The 23,796-nt window shown below is 43.2% G+C and overlaps 1 protein-coding gene across 1 annotated transcript in view; it reads right to left on the bottom strand.

The window, feature by feature from the left end:
- Window positions 1–23,796, bottom strand: part of LOC140717623 (acylphosphatase-2-like) — a 140,221-nt gene that overhangs the window by 10,916 nt on the left and 105,509 nt on the right. Inside the window, exon 3 of the mRNA XM_073031207.1 lies at window positions 9,226–9,335. Within this exon, the coding sequence (XP_072887308.1) occupies window positions 9,226–9,335 (110 nt within the window). The remainder of the gene's footprint in view (window positions 1–9,225; window positions 9,336–23,796) is intronic.

Below are 23,796 nucleotides of genomic sequence, written 5' to 3'. Positions count from 1 at the left end.
TCCTTGGCTGACACCTTAGGAAAATTTCCCAAACGTTGGCATAGCGCCGCCTCAATAATTTCGGGGGCTCCGTAGCCCTCCTGAAGTCTCTCCCATGCTTTCTTCAATGCTAGCTCGGGTTTGTTGATGTACACTGAACGCATGCGTCTCACCTGTTCGCATGATTCTTTTCCCAGCCATTTTGCCATAAGATCCAACTCCTGGGTTGCTCTGAGCTGGAATCCGTCGATAGCGTTGGTGAAAGTGGAGTACCATGCACGGTAATTTTCGGGTTTATCGTCAAACCGGTATAGTCCTGAAGTGACGAGATCCCGTCGTGCGAAATACCGTGCTGCGGATTCATCTGCAGGTGGCGTGCGGGCTGAGGGAACATGTCCACAGGTACATGACTGTACCTGTACATCTGTTATGGGATTTGCTGGTCTGGACTCAGTCTTTGCCTCTCTTCTCCCCAAATCCGGTAAGTTCGGTGTCGAGAAGTACTTGTCGTGAGCCCTTGCATTCCTGGGTTCATCGCGGAGTTGCGAGGGTAAATTATCTTCCTCGGATGGACGTGATGCCGTCGGGCCTCTCCAAGACTCCTCGTGAAGTGGGATGTTATCGAATAAGTAAGGAGAGGAAGAAAGAGTCTTCCATTCCATTTGAGATTGGACATAGTCCCTTGTACGTTCCAATCCGATCTTTTCTGAGGTAGATTTTCCGTCCTTCGGATCATGCATTTCTTCGGCGTCTTCTATTAACTCTGCTTCCACCTCGGCAGCTGCTGCTTCTCGTTCTAGCTTCAGCGCTTCTAACCGTGCCTCTACCCTTTTCCTTTCCAATTCGTTTTCGGCTTCTCTGGCAGCCGCTTCCTTCTGGTTTTCGGCTTCTCTGGCAGCCGCTTCCTTCTGGTTTTCGGCTTCTCTGGCAGCCGCTTCCTTCTGGTTTTCGGCTTCTCTGGCAGCCGCTTTCTTCTGGTTTTCGGCTTCTCTGGCAGCCGCTTTCATCTTTACTTCTAATTCTTCTTTGGCAAAGCGCGCTCGCACCTTGGCGGCTTCTGCTTTCGCTCTTGCTTGGGTGGCCTTACTTGATGCCCTACTGCCCCCATCGCAGGATGACTTTGACAACGACTTGATGCTGGATCGGGTTGACATGGCTGCACCTTAAACACCTGATAATGCCGCTTTTTCACTGTAACGTTCTCGCTCGGGTGTGAAGTAACGCCGAGGTAAACGTCGAGATAAACCAGAATCAATGCAAACGAGACCGCAGTAAGATTAACCATTTACTGTTCACTCTTCACATTAACGCATGGTGAAAACTGTTGAAAAACAATACAAGATTGGTACAGTGTTTGTTCCCTTCTAAATATCACATTTACATTGTGAATACTTGCAAAGGTAAAACTACAATAACTACATTACATTAAAGTGCAGCATACAGTCAGAATCTAGCTGCTCCATTGGCTGCTTTAGACACACTTCAATACAAACTATCCCGACTCTTTAACTGACGAAAAGGTAAACCTTACCGACCGTCGTTACTTTTAACAGAATCGGCGTTAACATTTTAACTCAAAATACCGATTATCTAATGACTTACAGCGTTGCTTTCACTGTGTCTTTGGTGCATAGAGAGACCCTAGTCAGCGTTATGGTCGCACATGTGAGTGACCCCCGCCCTTGCGTGAATCTCAAACCGGTAATTCCCCACAAGACGCGGCGAACCCGGATGTGACGTCATCGCAGCCGCGATGTATTACAGACAAATCAATTGATTTAAACAATCCTAACTTTAACTAAAAAATGCTAACAAATTACTACGCGAAAATATTATAAACTAAATAACTGCCATAAAGGCAGCACAGTGCCTGTGATCTAATTTCTCCAGGACGGCTGTCGTGCCTTCATTGGCCTGCGTCTCCATCTCCGGCACCTCCTTCAGCCTCCCCGCCTCTCTCTTCAGCTATCCGCAGAGCAGCTAGGGCGGGGCTGTTTGGCAGAAGATGCTCTTCTTTCACAACTCATTGTTCATTCTGGCTTCTTTCCCCATGACCGATGAAATATTCATAGCTCAGGTACCATCTGTAGATCTGCTGATGACACAGCCAGTCTTGGTAGAATCTCAGATGGAGACGAGGGGGCCTATAGATGCAGTGAGATATGCCAACCACAGGTAGGCGCCGCTTAACGTCCACGATACATTCTGCGAAATCGGACGTTACGTGATTTGGACGTTGTGCGAACACCATATTATATACCTAGCAAACCTATATGGAGTACTGTAGTGCACCTGTATTGACTAAATGGCCAAGAACTTACACTAAAACTGTATAATGCATACATATGTAAGGGGTTTCTTCTTTTATGTTACTGCTAAGGCTAATAAAATGGCTTCTTTGTTATGGTAACTGGTGAGAGAGTGCTTTCTCTCACAGCTTGTTTGGGTTATAATTACAGATAACGAGATGTGTATTCATTTGTTAACCAATTGGGACAGCTGTTATTCTTTCTTGTGGGTCTGTAAGCCAGTGTTTTGCGGGCTTTTGAGGAGTCGGCCCCAGGGTGTTAGAGGGAGAAGACGCGATGCTGGGAGCTGGGCGGCGGAACGGACCCCGAGCGGGGGTCCGAGGTCGAGGGGGAGATCGCCTGCAGAGGAGACGAGGGCAGATTCGCGTGGAGCGTCTGGTTGACCACCGCGGTTGGTCCCAGGTGGCGGGTCGGGGTTAGATCCTCATGCATGTTCCCTCTCAGCCCCAGTCTCCTGCCTTCTCCCCGTATCCCTTCATGCCCCGACCAATCAAGAATCTGTCAACCTCTGCCTTAAATACACATAAAGACCTCCACAGTGGCATTGAATTCCACAAATTCACCACTCTCTGGCTAAAGAAATTCCTCCACATATCCATTGTAAAAGAGCACCCCTCTATTCTGAGGCTGTGTCCTCTTGTCCTGAACACTCCCACCACAGGAAACATCCACTCCACATCCACTCTATCTGTGTCCTCTGGTCCTAGACTCCCTCACTATAGGAAACATCCTCTCCACATCCACTCTATCTGTGTCCTCTGGTCCTAGACTCCCCCACTATAGGAAACATCCTCTCCTCATCCACTCTATCTGTCCCCTCTGGTCCTAGACTCCCCCACTATAGGAAACATCCTCTCCACATCCACTTTATCTGTGTCCTCTGGTCCTAGACTCCCCCACCATAGGAAACATCCTCTCCACATCCACTCTATCTGTGTCCTCTGGTCCTAGACTCCCCCACTATAGGAAACATCCTCTCCACATCCACTCTATCTGTGTCCTCTGGTCTGAGACTCCCCCACTATAGGAAACATCCTCTCCACATCCACTCTATCTGTGCCCTCTGGTCCTAGACTCCCCCACTATAGGAAACATCCTCTCCACATCCACTCTATCTGTGTCCTCTGGTCCTAGACTCCCCCACTATAGGAAACATCCTCTCCACATCCACTCTATCGAGGCCTTTCTATAGGTTTCAATGCGGTCACCCCTTGTTCTTTGGAATCCGAGTAAATACAGGCCCGGAGCCATCAATGTACAAGTATGAACAATGGCAGCCTCTGGACACCCTGCTCAAAAAAGCCAGCAAGCCACCAGTGTGAACGGAAAATATTTTTTCCAGCCCTCGGTCACTTGCTTGTTACGTTACACTCAGTGGCCACTTTATTAGGCTCCACTTAATATCAGAGAAGGTGTACGGGATACAACCTGAAATTTTTTACACTTCACAGACATCCACGAAACAGGGGGGAAAACCCCCCAAAGAATGAATGACAGGAAAACGTTAGAACGCCAAAGATCGCTAACACCCCCCCACGCACAAAGAGCAGCAAAGATTCAACCCTCCTCCTGCCCCCACTTGCTCCAGCGGGTAGCATCAGTACTACGGCAAAGCCCCCAGAGAGACCACGACCTGCAGTCCAACGACAACCATTGCCCACCCGACAATTCGACAGGCCCCTCTCTCACTAGTAAGGGGGAGAGAGAGAGGTGTCACCCTTTCCGCAGCGAGATGGGAGATGAACAGATCGCCGTTTCGGTGTTAGAGTCTGAGGCGGCGCTTATTCGAGCTCACCCGACTCGAGAACCAGCACTCTCCCCTCCCCCTCATCGAGGGAGAGAGCGATCGCTCGAGCGCAGAGGCCTCCGACAGCTGTCTCGATGTTTCGACTTCCCGCGGCGCTTCGGTTGGCGACACTGTTGAGGAATCAGGTCCATAGGTGCGGCTTGAGGCTGTACCTCGAAGATGCCACACGTCTTCCAGGCTGCTCCTGGAGGTATCGAAAACGGCCAGTTCAGCGAGCTCTTGAAGCGGGAACCCACCGCCAGGGAAAACCACAGTTTGAGTGCAGCTGTAGATCATGGACTCTGACAGAACCCCAGGAGGTGTAGGCATAGTTGTTGTTCAGACCAAACAACAGAATGGGGAAGAGACGCGATCTAAGTGACTTTGACCGTGAACGATTGTTGGTGCCAGACAGGGTGGTTTGAGTATCTCAGAAACTGCTGATCTCCTGGGATTTTCACAATAGTCTCTAGATTTTACAGAGAACGGTACGAAAAACATCCAGTCCAGTGAGTGACAGTTCTGAGCATGAAAATGCTTTGTTAATGACAACAGCCAGACCGATTCAAGCTGACAGGAAGGTGACAGTAACTCAAGTAACCACACGTTACAGCAGTGGTGTGCAGAAGAGCATCTCTGAACGTAAAATGCGTCAAACCTTGAAGTGGATTGGCTACAGCAGAAGATGACAAGGTACCTAATAAAGTGGCTACTGTATATTTGTAAAATAAGGGTCGTAACTTGATTGCGTTTGGAAACTGGTAGCACCTACCTTCTGAATCTAGTCCTGATGGCTGCTTTCAGGAAAATCTATCTTCTCCACAGATGGGATACATTTATAACCTGACCTCATTCACACACCTCTCTCCAATGAATTTCTGACTTTGTGCTAAATGGTCTTTATAAAAATAGCATATATCTGGCCTAGTTTACTGTGGAAGGGACAAATCTTTAAAAAGATCTTCATGTCCGAAAAAATACGGAAAAATGTCCAATGCACAGCTTTGCTAATTTTGTCCTTTCCTTTAATTGGTGATTTAAACTTTGATGTACTTCAGTTTTAAAACCAAGGTTTAACTGATTTGGTTCCCCAGAGGGGTATGTTTTAAATAGGTCATTTATAACCTCTACCTTTATATGGTAAAACTCCAATAATCCAATATCCCACTGTTGAGAAATCTCAATGGTGTGGCATTTGGCTCACTGGGGCCCCATTCCCATGTTTTATCAATCATACTTTTTCTGGTAAATGATCACTTCAACCAATAGCCGGTAAATTCCGTTTTGGAGTTGAGCTTTTGAACCGCCTTGCATGACCTGGCATTATTCAAGATGTAAATTTATTTATTTTCAAAGAACGTATAAATTATACAACCTTGAGGTTTGCTTGCTCACAGGTAGCCACAGAGCAAGAAACCTAAAAGAACCCCATTAAAGAGAAAAAAAAGAATAAGATTAAAAATACAAGACCAATACCCAGAGTGCAAGAGAAAGAAAAAAAAAGATTAATCATGCAAACAATTGAAGCAAACTACAACAGCATTACGAACCAAAATTGAGTCCTCAGATCCAAACCCTGGAGCTGCTCAGAGTACGCCCAAGGACTGGAGTAGGCCCAAGGCCTGAATTAGGCCCAAGGCCTGGAGTAGGCTTTGGGATATGGACTAAAGTACTGAAGGTGCAGGATGGTTGTGTCTTGCTGTGTACAAGTTGAATGAGGTGGCTTGGCCCAGGCAAAGTTTGGCCATTGCAGGAGGTGATTTGATGCGGCAGAACTGAGGTGAGGCAAGGGCAGAATCCAGGCAGAGCCTGGGCCTGAGCAAGGAAAGACCTGAGGTTTGGTCGATTTAGGTGCTGGGCTGAACTGGAAAGTTTGACTACAGGCCAAATCAAGGTGCCGGGGCCTGTGAGCAAGGAACAAACCGAGGTTTGGACGATTTAAACACTGAATCAGATTGAAACGGTTAGGGTGTCGGGGCGGGAGACGAGGGTCAGGCCAGTGTTCAGCTCACTGCGCCGCAAGGTTTACTCGTCTCTACGTTGAACTGAGGCTGTGGCCTGCAACTAAGGCACTCCTGAATCGGCTGTGGACTCGCCTTTGTGAACGTCAGTGCTGAATGTTATTTGCTTGTTTTTATTGTTTGCAAGATTTGTTTTTTTTTTCTCTGCACATTGGGTGTTTGATGGCCACCTTTTTTTTTAAAAAAAGGGTTCTACTGGGTTTCTTTGTTTTGTGGCCGCCTGTAAGGAGACAAATCTGAAGTTTGTGTAATAGTTTATATTCTTTGATAATAAATGCACTTTGAACTCTGTTTAAATGTCACCAGGAACCAGACTATATACACAGTATACTAACCCTGCTTCCCGCAGGTTGAAATGTCTAGTACCAGAGGGCACGCATTGAAGGTTGGGGAAGAGAAGTAGGTTCAAGGGGGATGTGAGGGGTAAGTTTTTACTCAGAGTGTCAAATGCCTGGCATGGTGGTGGAGGCGAATACATTAGAGGCTTTGAAGAGATGTTTGGATAGACGCAAGGATGTGAGGGAGATGGAGGGATGTGGACACGGTGTAGGGAGGAGGGATTAGCATTTGGGTGTTTTTGATTTGCTTTTTAGCTGGTACAGCACAACATTGTGGGCCGAATGGCCTGTTCCTGTGCTGTACTCTTCTATGTCCTATTATATAATACAAGATCACTGAAATATTATTGAAAATATTAAATACACAAGTGTCTTGTTCGCCAATTTGGATATTTCAAGAGGCGTGTATCACGTCTGTCTACAGCTCTGTTCAGTGTGTCAAAGACAAAATTTTACAAATGATCATAAGTCTTCAGAAACAATAAAGTTGTGCGTTTAAAAAAAAAATCTTCAACATTTTGTATTTGTATTCTTCAAGATCTACGGATCTACTCTTTACAGAAATGGAGCAGTGAACTTTACATCCTCTTTTGCCTGTTACACTGCCGGCATTTAGGACAGGAATGGAAGTCCTCCATCTCTGGTGGCATTCGTGGCTTCCTTCATCATGTCAGTCTCGGCTTACTCTCAGTCATGTAAATCCCAGGTGGAGATTCGGGAATACCATCGCAGTCAGATGGAGAAGGATTCTTCATTGCTGTTTCCTTAATGGTTTTCTCTGACCGGTCAGGGTTGTTGGCCCTGAGCTGAACCCCCGAACCTGGAGGACCGGTCGACCACTCTTAATCTGGCCTCTACCCTTTGACCTGTTCGGCATGGGTGACCCGACCAAGAGCCAAAGGGTAAAGCCCTGACACAGCTCTCTGGGTCATTGAGGCAAGCCAGCCTCCAAACCCAACGACAAGGTTGTGGTCCTCTTGGAGAAGTGAACCTTACTTACAGGCCACAATAGGTCTAAGCACGACTGCAGATGAATCAATGGCTTGCTTTCTACCATTGCTGTAGGAAATTGTCTGTGGCAACAAGATAAAACGCACTCAGTGGCCACTTTATTAGGTAGGCTGACCTGTACGCCTGCGCGTTAATGCAAATATCTAATCAGCCAATCACGTGGCAGCAACTCAGCGCGTAAGAGCATGCAGATGCGGTCAAGAGGTTCAGTTGCTGATCAGACCAGACACCAAAATGGGGCAGAAATGTGATCCAAGTGACTTTGACCGTGGAATGACTGTTGGTGCCCAATGGGGGTGGTTTGAGTATCTCAGAAACGGCTGATCTCCTAGGATTTTCACGCACAACTGTCTCATGTTTTTTGATTTCTCAATTGCCCCCAATGCCATACAGCCCTTGTTGCTAGGGGGGAAAGTTCTGTTCAATGCAGGCTGGCACTTCCATTGCATCCTGGGTAATGGACTACCTGACTGGCAGACCACAGACTGTGCTGTTTCAGATGTGGCGATAAGCAGCACTGGGACCCCTCAGGGGACCGTATTGGCTCCCCTCCTGTTTACCCTGTGTACCTGGGACTTTAGATACAACACTGAGTCATGACATCTGCAGAAACTCTCTGATGGCTCAGCAATAGTCGGGTGTATGAAGGGAGGACGGGAGGATGAATACAGGGCCCTGGTGGAGGACTCTGGCAAATGGTGCGAGCTGAATCATCTGCAGCTCAGCATCAGTCAGACAAAGGAGATGGTGATGGACTTTGGGAAGACTAAGCCTGCACTGCTCCCTGTTACTATCGATGGTGAGGACGTGGATGTGGTGAGGACCTACAAGTACCTGGGGGCGGGGGGGGGCACCTGGATGACAGACTTGAGTGGAGAACCAACACAGAGGCTGTGTACAAGAAGGGCCAGAGTCGCCTCTACTTCCTGAGGAGACTGAGGTCCTTTGGAGTGTGCAGGCCTCTCCCTCACATGTTCTACCAGTCTGTTGCTGCCAGTACAATCTTCTATGTGGTGGTGTGATGGGGCAATGGCATCAACACAGGGTGATGCCAACAGGCTCAATAAACTGATTAGAAAGCCTGGCTCTGTTACAGGAATCAAACCGGACACACTGGAGGCTGTGGCAGAACAAAGGACCCGACGGAAAAATCCTGGCGATTCTGGACAATGTTTCTCACCCTCTGCCCGCCACCTTGGCTGAACGGAGGAGCACTTTCAGTAACAGACTGAGACAACTGTGCTGCTCCAAAGAGCGATATACGAGGTAATCCTTACCCTCGGCCGTTAGGCTCGATAATGAGTCATACAGCTCTCGTTACACGCAGTTCAACTCTGAGTGATTATGAAGAAAGTTTGAAGTTAATAACTCATCTCCTTCTACCTTAGGCCACGAACTTATCAATCACCCCTGCTGTGGACACTTTCTGGAGGTCCAAGATCCGTATGCTCCTCGACCGCTGGACTAAGTGTGTAAATGTAGGAGGGGACTATGTTGAAAAATAAATGTGCTAGGTTTTCTAAAACAGGTGAAGGCCAGGAGACGGGCTTGGTTGTCAGAGGCTATTTGAGACGCACACCATTGGAAGCATTTAGTAAGTAGTGGGAGCTTGTCCCATGACAACCCAAAAGAACCTAACATATATGCACATTGATAATAAATATACTCTGAACATCTCCCGCTTTTGCTTCTCTTGGCAATTAATAAATGCAATGGAATATTATTCCACCACGAGTACTCGTTGAAGAGTGGCTACCTTACCTCCATCTTGGGCTACTTACATGAAGTTCACTTTCTCGGCTGCCCCCTGCACCTGCCCCGTCACCGTGCCTCCCACCGTGTTCTTCACCCAGCCAACCAGGCCCAGTTTTCTGGCCTGCTCCTCCGTGTACTGAAAGAGAAAGAAAAAGGGCAAAATACTATTTCAAGTCGAAGGCAAACGCAACGGTGAGGTTGATGGTAGGGTGGAGACTGAGGTAGTTGGGGGAAAAAAACAGAACGTATAATATTGGCCGATAAATCAGATCACAAAACATTTTATGGGCACAGCTGCTAAAGATCAGATGGAGTGGAAAGGAACGGTAGCCATTTTAAATTTTTTTGCACCATTCCAGAAGTTCACACAAAAAACTGCACATCAGAATTTTGGGAATTGACCAGCCAATGCCTTTACCCATATTAATACTTCAGTTACTCTGAGCCAAGTTCTTCAGCGCCTTCTCCTCGCCAAAGGGGAGATGAAAGATGAGCTTTATTTGTCACAGGTATGTGACATATACAGAGAAGCGTTGTCGGTTGTTTCCGCGGCCGACGCAGTCCGAGGATATGCTGGGGGCAACTCCAGCGATGACGTAGTGTGTTCACAAGGCTCGGCAGGACGACACAGAAACCAGCAAGCAACAAGACAGCAACAGCAAAACCAACCCTTTCCACACACACTCATCCAGCCCTCAGACAGGCCTCCAGTCACCAGGGTTTGACTTCTACACTACTGATCGACCTCCGGGCTCCGATCTTCAGTATCGACTCCCGGACCAACCAATTACAAGACCCCAGACTTCAGGGGTGAACCACAGGCACACCGACTGACCAGCACTCGTGGCTCCTCCTCGCAAGGATTCCTGATCGCTGGCCTCTTGGGCGTGCAGCAAGAGGCCTGGATTGCAGACATCCTTCATCACCCGCCCATGTCGCTGGCCTTCGAGTGGAGAGCAGAGTCCTCAGCTGTGAGTGGTTTTCATCACCCACCCTCGTCGCTGGACTCCGAACATGGTGTGTCGAGCGGAGACCTCTAACTCCTCCATATCTCTGTCCCTCAACCCTAACCCGACCTTTAACTCTTCTCTCTGTCCCTAAACCCATTCCTACGCACTTAAAAAAGATGATTAAGTCTGAGCCACGACCCTGGGTTTAAGGGCACGGAGAAACCCCCTTGTTTATTGATTTTCTGTCTCTACTGCGGTGCTGGCTAGAAGGGCTGAATGGCCTACGCCTGCCCCCTACTGCCTATTGTCTATTGTCTATCTTAAAATATATTTAAAAACTCTATTTCCGCTGTCCTTTAAGAAAGAGAACTCCAAAGCTTCAGCACTCAGAGGAAAAAACGTTTAGTTTTAAATCAGTGACCCCCAAAGTTCCAAATTTTCCTGCAAAAGGAAACATCCCTCCAAATACGCCCTGTCAAGGTCCCTCAGGATCCCGGATGTTTTAATCACTCCTTTCATTCAAGTGCAGTGGATTCTGGTGAACTGGGCCATCAGTTAATTGGGACAGCCACTTATTTGGGACAGCTGCTGAAGAACTGAAACTATTCGAGAAAATAGTTGAGATTTCCTTCGTTTATTTCAGACGCTATGCTAATTAGCAGCGGGAGACTGTTGCCGAACAGTTTCCAAGTAACGTCAGGGACATTCAAAGGTTCATTTATTATCAAAGCATACAACTCTGAAACTCATCTTCTCCAGACAGCCACAGAATCGAGAAAGTAAAGAAAGGCAGCACGATCATCAACTCTAAAAAAAACAAAAGAAAACAGAACGGACACACTGAGCCCCAAATCCCCCTCCCCCCCACAAAAAAACAAGATCGGGCAAAGACATAGAATATAAAAACACAGACTGAAAAAAATGTCTATAGTCCAAGTCCATATTCAAGTCAAGTCACTTTTATTGTCATTTCGACCATTACCGCTGGTACAGTACACAGTAAAAATGAGACAACATTTTCCAGGACCATGGTGTTACATGACACAGTACAAAAACTAGACTGAACTACGTAAAAAACAACACAGAAAAAAAAACTACACTAGACTACAGACCTACCCAGGACTGCATAAAGTGCACAAAAACAGTTCAGGCATTACAATAAATAATGAACAGGACAATAGGACAGTAAGGTGTCAGTCCAGGCTCTAGGTATTGAGGAGTCTGATAGCTTGGGGGAAGAAACTGTTACATAGTCTGGTCGTGAGAGCCCGAATGCTTCGGTGCCTTTCCCCAGATGTCAGGAGGGAGAAGAGTTTGTATGAGGGGTGCGTGGGGTCCTTCATAATGCTATTTGCTTTGCGGATGCAGCGTGTGGTGTAAATGTCCGTGATGGCGGGAAGAGAGACCCCGATGATCTTCTCAGCCGACCTCACTATCCGCTGCAGGGTCTTGCGATCCGAGACGGTGCAATTTCCGAACCGGGCAGTGATGCAGCTGCTCAGGATGTTCTCGATACAAACCCTGTAGAATGTGATGAGGATGGGGGGGGTGGGGTGGGAGATGGACTTGGGTAACATTCACTGGACACAGTGACAGGCCTTTCCCTCTCTGGTAGTGAGTGATCCCACCAGTGATCAAATGGCAGTCTCTCCTGTCCGGCAACGGAGCGATCCCCTATCGATAGGCAGCTGGCGCTCAGCTTCGATGTTTCAGTCTCCCTGGTCGCTCTAATCGGTGAAGCTTTAATCAGCGAAATGGAGTGGAACAGCAACTCGCATCCCGTCCCGCAGCCCTACTGCCGCGAGGTTTGCGCTCACTGCCTCCCGGAATCCTCTCAGAGACTGCGGAGCGCTGAAACGCCCAATTTCCAAACTGCAAGTCACAGGCTCCGACAATTCCAGGATCGCATCCAAGACAAAAAAAAAACAACAACAAAAGGCATAAAAGAAGTGAAATGTACGGTTTCATAATCTATCTGGAAGATGTCGACCGAAAGAGCGTTGTACACAGACGCCATCTTGACCGCTCACTCGTGTAGGAGTTGGACAATATATTGTGCTCAGAGCAAACAGTTGCTGGCGTCATTTTCGTGACTAAGTGGCTAGCTTTGAGAATGAAGGTATCATTTATGAAGGCCAGTTGAATTTATTGTCACATGCACAAAAAACAGGCGTAATGAAAAACCGACTTCCAGCGGCATCACATGCTTGTGGCATCTTACAAGGAACTTTAATGACCAAAATTAAATAAATTGAACTCAATTTTTCCAAGGATACAAGAAGTCCATTTTAGTATGACGTGTGTGCAGTCAATAAGGTCAGGGGAGTTCTGTAGTGTTTGGAGTTGTGTTGTTTGCTTTAAGAACTTTGGTCAGTGAGACCAAAGAACTGATTACGGACTTTAGAAAGGGTATGACAAGGAAACACACACCTGTCCTCATAGAGGGATCTGAAGTGGAGAGAGTGAGCAATTTCAAGTTCCTGGGAGTCAATATCTCTGAGGACCTAACCTGGTCCCAACGTTTCGAAGCAGCTACAAAGAAGGCGAGACGGCGGCTATATTTCATTTGGAATTTGGGAAGATTTAGTATGTCTCCAAAAACATTCGTGGATAGCATTCTAATTGGTATGTTGGTGGTGGCGGGGTGTGGGGGGCATTACACAGGATCGAAATAAACTCAGTCAGCTCCATCGTGGGCACCAGCCTCTGCCGTATCCAGGACATCTTCAAGGAGCGGTGCCTCAAAGAGACGGCATCCGTCATTAAGGACCCCCACCACCCAGATCTTCCCTTGTTCTCTTCGGGAAGGAGGTACAGAAGCCTGAAGGCACACATTCAATAATTCAGGAACAGCTTCTTCCCCTCTGCCATCAGATTTCTGAATGGACATTGAACCCATGAACACCATCTCACTACTTTTTATATTTCTGTTTTTGCACTACTTATTTAATAATTACACTTATTGCGATTCATGGTTCTTTCTTTAGGCATCCGTTAGTCTTGTGAGACCATGGTTTCCAGGGCGCAGGCCTGGGCAGGGTTGTATGGGAGACCGGTAGTTGCCCAAGCTGCAGGCCTTCCCCTCTCCACGCCACCGATGTTGTCCAAGGGAAGGGCACTAGGACCATACAGCTTGGCACTGGTGTCATCGCAGAGCAATGTGTGGTTAAATACCTTGCTTAAGTACACACTTGCAGCCTCAGCCAAGGCTCGAACCAGCGACCTTCAGATCACTAGACCGATGCCTTATCCACTAGGCCACGCGCCAACACAGTTCTTTATTATCATGTATTGCATAGTACTGCTGCCGCAAAGACAACATATTTCACATCATATGCCAGTGATATTAAACCTGGTTCTCATTCTGATGGCTGAAGGGAAGTAGCTGCTGTTGAACCTGGCGGTGTGGGACCTCAGACCTCTGATTACTGTGAGAGGATGGCAAGGTCTGCAGGGTACGGCGTTATTAAGTTAGTGGCAATTTGTTATAGAGACCAAAAAAAATGGATGCATTTGCATTCTGTTTTGGTCATCAATCCAATCCCCATAGAAAGTTTGTTTTTCCAGAGCTGGGGTTCCCAACCCAGAGTCTACGGACTCCTTGGTTTATGGTCGGGGTCCATGGTGCATAAAAAGGTTGGGAACCCGTTTCAGAGAAACAAGCCAAAGGGGCCCTTCAATATTGGAGATGCTGAAGTCAATCAGATCGCAGTAATTAGACAACCTCAGGTTTAAGAACACGGAATGGAAGATAGGCATTGGAGAAGGTCCAGAGAACGACCATGGGTATGAAAGGGTTAACTTGTGAGGTGTGTTTGATGGCTCCAGGCCTGTATTTGCCCGAGTTTAGACGAATGAGTGGGGGGGGGGGGGGAGAGGTTCTCATTGAAACCTGTCAAATATTGAAAGGCCTAGACGGAGTAGACGTGGAGAGGATGTTTCCTGCAGCCGGGAATACTGGGACCAGAGAGCACAGCCTCAGAGTACAAGGCCGTCCCTTTAGAGCAGAGGTGAGGAGGAATTTCTACAGACAGGTGGTGGGGAATCTGTGGATTTCATTCCCACAGGTTTAGTCATTGGATATATTTAAAGTGGAGCTTGACAGGTTCTTGATCGGTAACAGCATCAAAGATTACGGGGAGAAGGGCGGAGAATGGAATTGAGAAAGACAATAAATCAGCCAAGATAGCATAGAGGACTTGATGGGCTGAATGGCCTAATTCTGCTCCTATGCCTTATGATTTAAGGGAAATAAAAGCAGAATACTCCAGGGCAGCATTTTGAGAGAAACGGTGTTAAAACTTCAGCTTGACAACCTTTCATTAGAACTGAGAGCGGTTAGAGATGAGTTGCGATGTTGCATTGAGCTTTATAAGATGTTGGTGAGGTCTGATCTGGAATATTAGAGTGCAGTTCTGATCACCTACCTACAGGGAGATATATCAGCAAGTTTGAAAGAGTACAGAGAAAACGTACAAGGATGCTGCTGGGTTTTGAGAGCCCGAGTTAGAGGGAAAGGTTGAATAGGTTAGGAGGTGTTGTGGACAGGGTGGAGGGCTGTCAGAGCTTACAGCGGGACATTGATAGGATGCAAAACTGGGCTGAGAAGTGGCAGATGGAGTTCAACCCAGATAAGTGTGAGGTGGTTCATTTTGGTAGGTCAAATATGATGGCAGAATATAGTATTAATGGTAAGACTCTTGGCAGTGTGGAGGATCAGAGGGATCTTTTTTTTAACTTTTTTAAATTGCATTTTCAAGTAATTACAGAAATAAAAGTATATGAAAAAAATATATATATTACCCATCCCCCCTCCCCTTAACCCCTCCCCCCTAACATCCCTATAGAAAAAAAAAGAAGAAAGAAAGAAAGAAAAAAAAAGAAAGAGTGCCTGGATATTGGAAGATCCCCACATGCTCCATGGAGTTTGTAATAACTTTAGTATATATGTTTATTTATTTCCCCAAATAACCAATTATTTCATCTTCGGAGCACCTATATATTTAATCCTGTCTTTTGTAAATAAGGGCGCCAAATTTTCAAAAATGTTTTATATTTATCTCTTAAATTATAAGTAATTTTTTTCAAGTGGAATACAGCCATAAATTTCTTTCTTCCAACGACCTATACTTAAATATGTATCCGATTTCCAAGTAACTGCAATAGCCTTTTTGGCTACTGCCAGTGCAATTTTTATAAATTCTTTCTGATATTTATTCAATTTGGGTTTCGGTTTTATCCCTTCAATATCGCCTAGTAAAAATAATATTGGATTATGTGGAAGTTGTGTTCCAATAATTTGTTCCAATAAAACTCTTAAATTTGTCCAAAAAGGTTGAATTTTAGAACAAGACCAAGTAGAATGTAAAAAAGTACCAATTTCTTGGTTACATCGGAAACACTGATCAGATAAATTTGGGTTTAATTTATTTATTTTTTGTGGTGTAATATATAATTGATGTAAAAAATTATATTGCACTAATCTTAACCTGACATTTATTGTATTTGTCATACTATCAAGACATAGTCTTGACCAATTTGTTTCTTCAATTTTAATATTCAAGTCACTTTCCCATTTTTGTCTTGACTTATGGACTCCTTGTTTAATTGCCTGTTTTTGAATCAAGTTATACATACAAGAGTTAAATTTTTTAATCTTTCCTTTTTGAATTAAAGTTTCTATTTCATTAGATTTCGGCAATAACATTGTTTGACCTAATTTTTCTCTTAAATAAGCCCGTAGTTGGAAGTAACAAAAAAGAGTGTTGTTTGATACTTTATATTTATTCTTTAATTGATCAAATGACATTAATATACCTCCTTCAAAACAATCTCCTATATATCTAATCCCTTTTTGAAACCAATTACCGTAGATTCCGTACTACAGAGCGCACCTGATTAAAAGCCGCAGGCTCTAATTTTAGAAAGAAAATCAATTTTGTACTTGTACAAGCCTCACCGGATTTTAAGCCGCAGGTGTCCCACGTTGTAATATGAGATATTTACACAGAAAGATATTACACGTGAGAATTTTTTAACTTTTAATTAAATCTGTATGGTAACATAAACAAATACATATTGCAAATGCTTTTTTTCGAACCATGCCTGTAACATGGCTACTTTTAAATATACATACGTATCGGTAACACACAAATTATGTTGCGTATACTTTTTTACTGAACAGTGCACGAACAACATTCCAATATCTCCTAACGACTGCTAAAAAAATATATACTGCAGCCTACCAGGAAAAGTTATTGATCGCCTTTAACTTAAAAGCAGCGTTCTTGCGCGGGTCTAATGTGCTCCCCCCCCCACCTTTCCGTTTATCGCAAACCGGTATTTCCCCACAAGACGCGGCGAAACTGGATGTGACGTCATAGCATCCCGGGATGTAGTACAGAAAACAAATATACTTAAAACACTTCTAACTTTAACTAGAAAATACTAACAAATGAATTACTAAGTGAAAATATTATAAACTAAATAACTGCCGTAAAGGCAGCACAATGCTTTTCTTCGAGTGTTTTCCATGTTGATGAGGGTGAGTACAAATGACTGATTTACAATAATTTAATTGTGAAAGTGCGCTTGATTTATCGTACAATTTCATTGGACCTCTGTGAACTACTCATCAATTTTATTGGTCTACTGTTACGAGGCAAAATGTTTTTGGCGGCATGAAAAAAAACCATGCATTAGCCGCACCGTAGTAAAGGCCGCAGTGTTCAAAGCTGTTCAAAGCGTGGGAAAAAAGTAGCGGCTTATAATCCGGCATCTACGGTATATAAAAGTTGATTATCCATTGTAAAAGGAATAAGTCTATTTTGAATTAAAGATCTCTTTGCTAATAAGGATTTCTTTGTCTCATCATCAACATTTATCTTATTCCACAAGTCAATCAAATGTTTTAATATAGGAGATTCTTTCTTTTCCCGTATCCATTTAGATTCCCATTTATATATAAAATCTTCTGGTGTATTTTCTCCTATTTTATCTAGTTCTATTCTAATCCATGCCGGTCTATCTTTCTCAAAAAAAGATGCAATAAATCTAAGTTGATTTGCTTTATAATAATTCTTAAAATTTGGAAGTTGTAACCCTCCTAGATCAAATTTCCATGTCAATTTTTCCAACGATATTCTTGACATCTTACCTTTCCAAAGAAACTTCCTCACATATTTATTTAACTCTTGAAAAAACTTCTGGGGTAGTTGTATTGGTAGTGATTGAAATAATTATTGTGGTCTAGGGAATATATTCATTTTTATGGTATTTACTCTACCTACTAATGTTATTGGTAATACCATCCATTTATCAAGATCTTCTTGAATTTTTTTCAATAGTGGTAAGTAATTTAATTTATATAAGTTCTTTATGTCATTATCAACTCTTATACCTAAATATTTTATACCATTTGCCGGCCATCTAAATTGAGTTATTAATCAACATTGACTATAATCTCCTTTAGTAAGAGGTAAAATTTCACTTTTATCCCAATTTATTTTATAACCTGATATTTTCCCATATTCTTCTAATCTATAGGATAATTTACGCAACGAGTGCAATGGGTTTGTTAAATAAAGCAGAACATCATCAGCAAATAAGTTAATCTTGTATTCTTCCTGATTAACTCTGAAACCCTTAATATCTGGGTCCATTCTAATTAATTCAGCTAATGGCTCTATTGCCAACACAAACAAAGCAGGTGATAATGGACAACCTTGCCTAGTTGACCTTGTTAACTGAAATGGTGTTGAAATTTGACCATTTGTCACTACTTTAGCTTTGGGATTAGTATTTAAGGTTTTAATCCATTTTATAAAAGATACTCCTAATCCATATTTTTCCAATACCTTAAATAAAAAATCCCATTCCAATCTATCAAATGCTTTTTCTGCATCTAAAGCAACTGCCACGCTCATTTCCTCCCTCTTCTGCGCTAAATGAATTATACTAAATAACCGAGTTACATTATCTGTCGATTGTCTATTTTTAATAAATCCTGTTTGATCCATATGTACTAATTTTGGTAAGCATTTAGATAATCTGTTAGATAAAATTTTTGCTATTATTTTATAATCGGTGTTTAATAAAGAAATAGGTCTATATGATGCTGGCTTTAAAAGATCTCTATCTTTTTTTGGCAATACTATTAAAATAGCTGTCGAAAAAGATTCTGGAAGTTTATGCATTCTTTCCGCTTGATGTATTAACTCCATAAAAGGAGGAATTAATAAATCTTTAAACTTTTTATAGAATTCAGGCGGAAAACCATCTTCTCCTGGAGATTTATTACTCTGAAGTGATCTTAGGGCTTCTTCGACCTCTTTCAATGTAAAAGGCATATCTAATCCCTTCTGTTCTTCCGTATTTAATTTTGGAAGAGTTATTTGTGATAAAAACCTTTCTATCGTGACATTGTCATTTTGTGATTCTGATTTATACAACTCAGAATAAAAATTCTTAAAAGCTTCATTAATTTCTAAAGGTTTATAAGTAATTTTATTTACTCTTGTTCGAATTGCATTTATTGTTTTAGAAGTCTGGTCTGTTTTTAACTGCCATGCAAGGACCTTATGTGATCTTTCATCTAGTTCATAATATCTCTGTTTAGTTCTCATAATTGCTTTTTCTGTTCGATATGTCTGGAGTGTATTATATTGTAACTTCTTATTAATAAGTTGTCTTCATTTTTCTTCTGTCATATTTCTTTGAGATTCTTTTTCTAATTTTGTAATCTCTTTTTCCAATTGATCTATTTCTATCATATATTCCTTCTTAATTTTAGAAGTATAACTTGTTATCTGACCTCTCAAATATGCCTTCATTGCTTCCCACAATATAAATTTATCATCAACTGAATGTGAATTTATATCTAAAAAAAACTGAATCTGCTTTTTCATAAAATCACAAAAATCTTGACGTTTTAGTAATATTGAATTAAATCTCCATCTATAAATTGATTCCTCTTTATCTATCATTATCATTGTCATTATTAAAGGAGAATGATCTGACAATATTCTTGCTTTATATTCCACATTTTTCACTCTATCTTGAATGTTCGTTGATAATAGGAAAAAATCTATCCTTGAATATGTTTTATGTCTATTTGAATAAAATGAATAATCTCTTTCTTTTGGATTAATTCTTCTCCATATATCAATCAAATTTAAGTCTTTCATCAATGATAGAGTTAATTTTACTACTTTTGATTTTGTGACAACCTTTGTTGATCTATCTAAAACTGGATCTAGACAAAAGTTAAAATCTCCACCTATTAATATTTTGTCATGTGCGTTAGCCAAATTCAAAAAGACCTCCTGTATAAATTTTACATCATTTTCATTTGGTGCATAAATATTCATAAGGGTCCATAGTTCTGAAAAAATTTGACAATGTATAATTAGATATCTCCCCGCCGAATCAATTAATACGTTTTGTATTTTAATTGGTAAATTTTTATTAACCAAAATTGCAACTCCTCTCGCCTTTGAGTTAAATGAAGCTGCAATAACATTTCCAACCCAGTCTCTTTTTAATTTCTGATGTTCTATGTCTGTTAAATGTGTTTCTTGTAAAAAAGCTATATCTGTTTTCATTTTTTTAATGTGTGTTAAAATTCTTTTTCTTTTTACCGGTCCATTAAGCCCATTAACATTAAAACTTTAAAAATTCAGTAAATTAGTCATTATTTTTAATTATGTTACTCCAATCTATAATAATACCTAATCTTTCAACTTTCGTGGTATCTTGGGAAATCTTTTTAAAATTCTCCATGTTGCTATGTGTGTCCCCACCTATCATCCAGGCAGAAAGATAGAAGAAAAATAGAGTATAAAGAAAAAAACAAAATACCCCCCTACTAATGTTGTGAAAAAAAAAGAACACAACATTACCCCCCTCTGTTGTACGGGTCATGGCGATCGCCATGATTACACATGTGAATCCCGCAGTAACCGATCCAAAGCTCCCCAGCCCCCCCGCAACATAAAAAAGTATATATATATAAGAAGAAAAAAAAAACTATTCTCAATTAGTGTTTCTAAAATTTTGCTTTTCTCCCCTGTATCATCCTTAAATGTCCATCACTTCCGTTTGCTGTCTCTATGTTCATCTTTAATCCATTACGTTTGGAAGTCTCTATGTGTAATTAGCGAATAAATGGAAGTTTTTGTGCAAACACCTCTGCTTCTTGATAATCGGTAAAAAATCTTCTTTTTCCCTCCTCCAAAAAAATTATCAGTGTTGCTGGGTGACGCATTATAAATTTATAACCCTTTTCCCATAAGACTTTTTTCGCTGGGTTAAATTCCTTCTTTCTCTTCAAAAGGTTATAACTTATATCAGGATAAAAAAGAACTGCTTTCCCTGCTATCATCAGTGGCCCGTTTCTTTTTTTGGCACATTGGGCAGCCGCCTTCAGGATCTTTTCTTTATCTTGGTATCTAAAGCATTTTATCAAAATTGATCGTGGATTTTGATCAGCTTGAGGTCTTGACCTTAAGGCTCTATGAGCCCTTTCAATCTCAATTAGAGTTCCTTCTTCCATTTCCAAGTTTTCAGGGATCCATTTTTGAAAAAAATTTACTGGATCTTCTCCTTCTACATCTTCTTTAAGTCCAACAATTTTAATATTGTTTCGTCTACTAAAATTTTCAAGCTTATCAATTTTTTCCATAAATTGTTTTCTTTCTGATGTCCAGGCAGTATTATCATCTTCCATTTTGTTCATTCTTTCAACCATGTCTTCCGTTGTAGTTTCCAAATCTATAACTCTCTTTTCCATTTTTTCCTGTCTTTTTGTCATTTTATCAAACATAATCTCCATATTTATCATTTTTAAAATTACTTTTAATGCGCCTAATTTACGCATTATTTGCCTCAAAGTCTTTTCTATATTTCCAGAAGAACTTTTATCTCCATCTTCGTCTGATTTTTCCAGAGAATCTGACTCTCCCTCAGATTCACTTTCACTTTCGGTTTCAGTCATAACTGGGATTTGTAGTTCTGGGTGCTCTCGTTTGCGCAGTTCTCGTTGGTCTTTTCCTTTAGGAATGGTCGATATTGCCGCAGTTTCCTGTTCTGTATCGCTGGAGGTATAATGTACCTGAGTCCGCGGTTCTTTGGCAGAAGTGGGCCTTGATTCTGTTCCAACTTGCGTTGTCTTCACGGTAATAGTTTTCTTCATCTTCTGCTTGTGAGGCATAACTTGAAACAATCCGGAGTAATTTATAAGTAACTTTTAGAAAGTATTGACTAACTTTTCTTCACTTAAGCATTAATTTATTGATTTTTTACGGGAGAGCTGGGTTCCAGCGTCTCGATCCTACGTCATCACATGACGTCCCCCGATCAGAGGGATCTTGATGTTTGAGTCTATAGGACACTCAAAGCAGCTGTGCAGGTCAACTCTGTGGTTAAGAAAGGCGTATGGTGTATCAGCCGTCATCAATCGTGGAATTGAATTTAGGAGCCGAGAGGTAATGTTGCAGTTATATCAGACCCTGGTCAGACCCCACTTGGAGTACTGTGCTCAGTTCTGGTTGCCTCAATACAGGAAGGATGTGGAAGCCATAGAAAGGGTGCAGAGGAGATTTTCAAGGATTTTGCCTGGATTGGGGAGCATGCCTTATGAGAATAGGTTGAGTGAACTCAGCCTTTTTTCCCTGGAGCGACGGAGGATGAGAGGTGACCTGATAGAGGTGTATAAGATGATGAGAGGCATTGATCGTGTGGATAGTCAGAGGCTTTTTCCCAGGGCTGAAATAGTTGTCACAAGAGGACACAGGCTTAAGGTGCTGGGGCAGACAGGTGATGTCAGGGTTAAGATTTTTTTTAAAACGCAGAGAGTGGTGAGTGTGTGGAATGGGCTGCCAGCAACAGTGGTGGAGATGGATACAATAGGGTCTTTTAAGAGACTTTTGGATGGGTTCATGGAGCTTAGAAAAATTGAGGGCTATGGGCAAGCCTAGTAATTTCTAAGGTAGGGACATATTCAGCACAACTTTGTGGGCTGAAGGGACTGTATTTGTCATAAGGTGGGCACTGGGAGTGGACCCAATGCAGGACACAGACACTGAAGTCTGGACTGGACTAGAATTAGGGACGGGACAGGACACAGACTAGGAGCTGGGACAGGAACACAGACTTGGGCTGGGACTTCGGCTAGGAAACCAGGAGCAGGACAAAGAACTGGGAACTCGGAGCCTGGGCTTGGACTCCGAGCCAGAGACTGGATAAGGACCCAGAACCTGGGTCTTGACTCAGGCTCAGACCCCAGAACTAGGCGAGGTCATGACGTGGCTACAGAACTGGACATGGCTTGGGTTCTTCGAGGCTTGGCTGCAGGACTAGACGTGGAACTCCTGCACAGGACAAGGCACATGGACAGGACAAGAACCCAAAGCCTTGTCTTGGTCTTGGGAGAACAGGAACACAGAGCTGGGACCCCTCCTTGGGAACAGGACTCATACACAGAGAGACAGTTCCCAACACAAGGTAGCAGCAAACAGCTGGACCTACCTAGCGAAGGCGTGGACACAGAGACAGTTCCAAACAACGGCAGACAGTTCCTTATCCAGACACAGCAAGGCTCCGGCAGTAGAACTTGACAGCAATACAGGCGAGGCTTCAGGAAGGTGAAGGAAAGGGAACAGTCCAGCCAATGAAGCTGACCCCAGGAGCCATTTATTGTAGCCAGCCCAAAATGAGAATCAGGTGCCTCAATCAGAGCACCCAACAGAACAAGGGAAAACCGGAAAGCCTGGAATAAGGAGCGTTGGACCGGACTGTGAACCGGAATGCAGATTTCACGGACCGGACCATGACAGTATTGTGCTGTAGGTTTTCTATGTTTCTATGTTTATTCCCTGGACCACAGGAGAGTGAGGGGAGAAGTGGTAGAGGTATAAAAATTACAAGGGGTATAAATAGGGTAAATGGAAACAGGCTTTTTCCACTGGGGTTGGGTGAGACTAGAACTAGAGGTCATTGGGTAAGGATGAAAGGTGAAATGTTTAAGGAGAAAATGAGGGGGAGCTTTTCCCTTCAGAGGGTGATGCGAGCTGCCAGCGGATGTGGCAGATTTGGGTTTGATTTAACAGAAGTCTGAATAAGTGCAGGGATGGGAGTTGTATGGAGGACTATGGTCGAGATTGATGGGACTCGGCAGAATAGGTTTGGCACGGACTAGATGGGCCGAAGGGTTAATTGTCACATGTGCCGACGTACAGTGAAAAACTTTGTTTTCATGCCAGTCCATACAGATCATTTCTTTACATCAGTGCCCTGAGGTATGCAATTATCCACCTGGCGGGAGATCAAAACATCGCAGTGAAAGGCTGCGGGTCCTCAAGTCGGGGGAATTCGGACAAGTGACGTGGCAGATTGTAAGATCAGAACAGCGAGATGCTGGTCTCCCTCATGCTGTGGCGTGAGAGAGAGAGAGAGAGAGAGAGAGAGAGAGAGAGAGAGAGAGAGAGAGAGAGAGAGAGAGAAAGAGAGATAGAGAGAGAGGGAGAGAGAGGGAGAGAAAGAGGGAGAGATAGAGAGAGAGGGAGGGAAAGAGAGAAGGGATGTCAAAGTGTTGGGATGCCTGAGATGTCAAAGTATTGGGATGGACAGTCGTTTTTGTTGGACTCTGGG

Source organism: Hemitrygon akajei, chromosome 28 (genome assembly GCF_048418815.1).
Source record: "Hemitrygon akajei chromosome 28, sHemAka1.3, whole genome shotgun sequence".
In the NCBI taxonomy this organism is placed as follows: domain Eukaryota; kingdom Metazoa; phylum Chordata; class Chondrichthyes; order Myliobatiformes; family Dasyatidae; genus Hemitrygon; species Hemitrygon akajei.
This window is presented reverse-complemented; position numbering and strand designations above follow the sequence as displayed.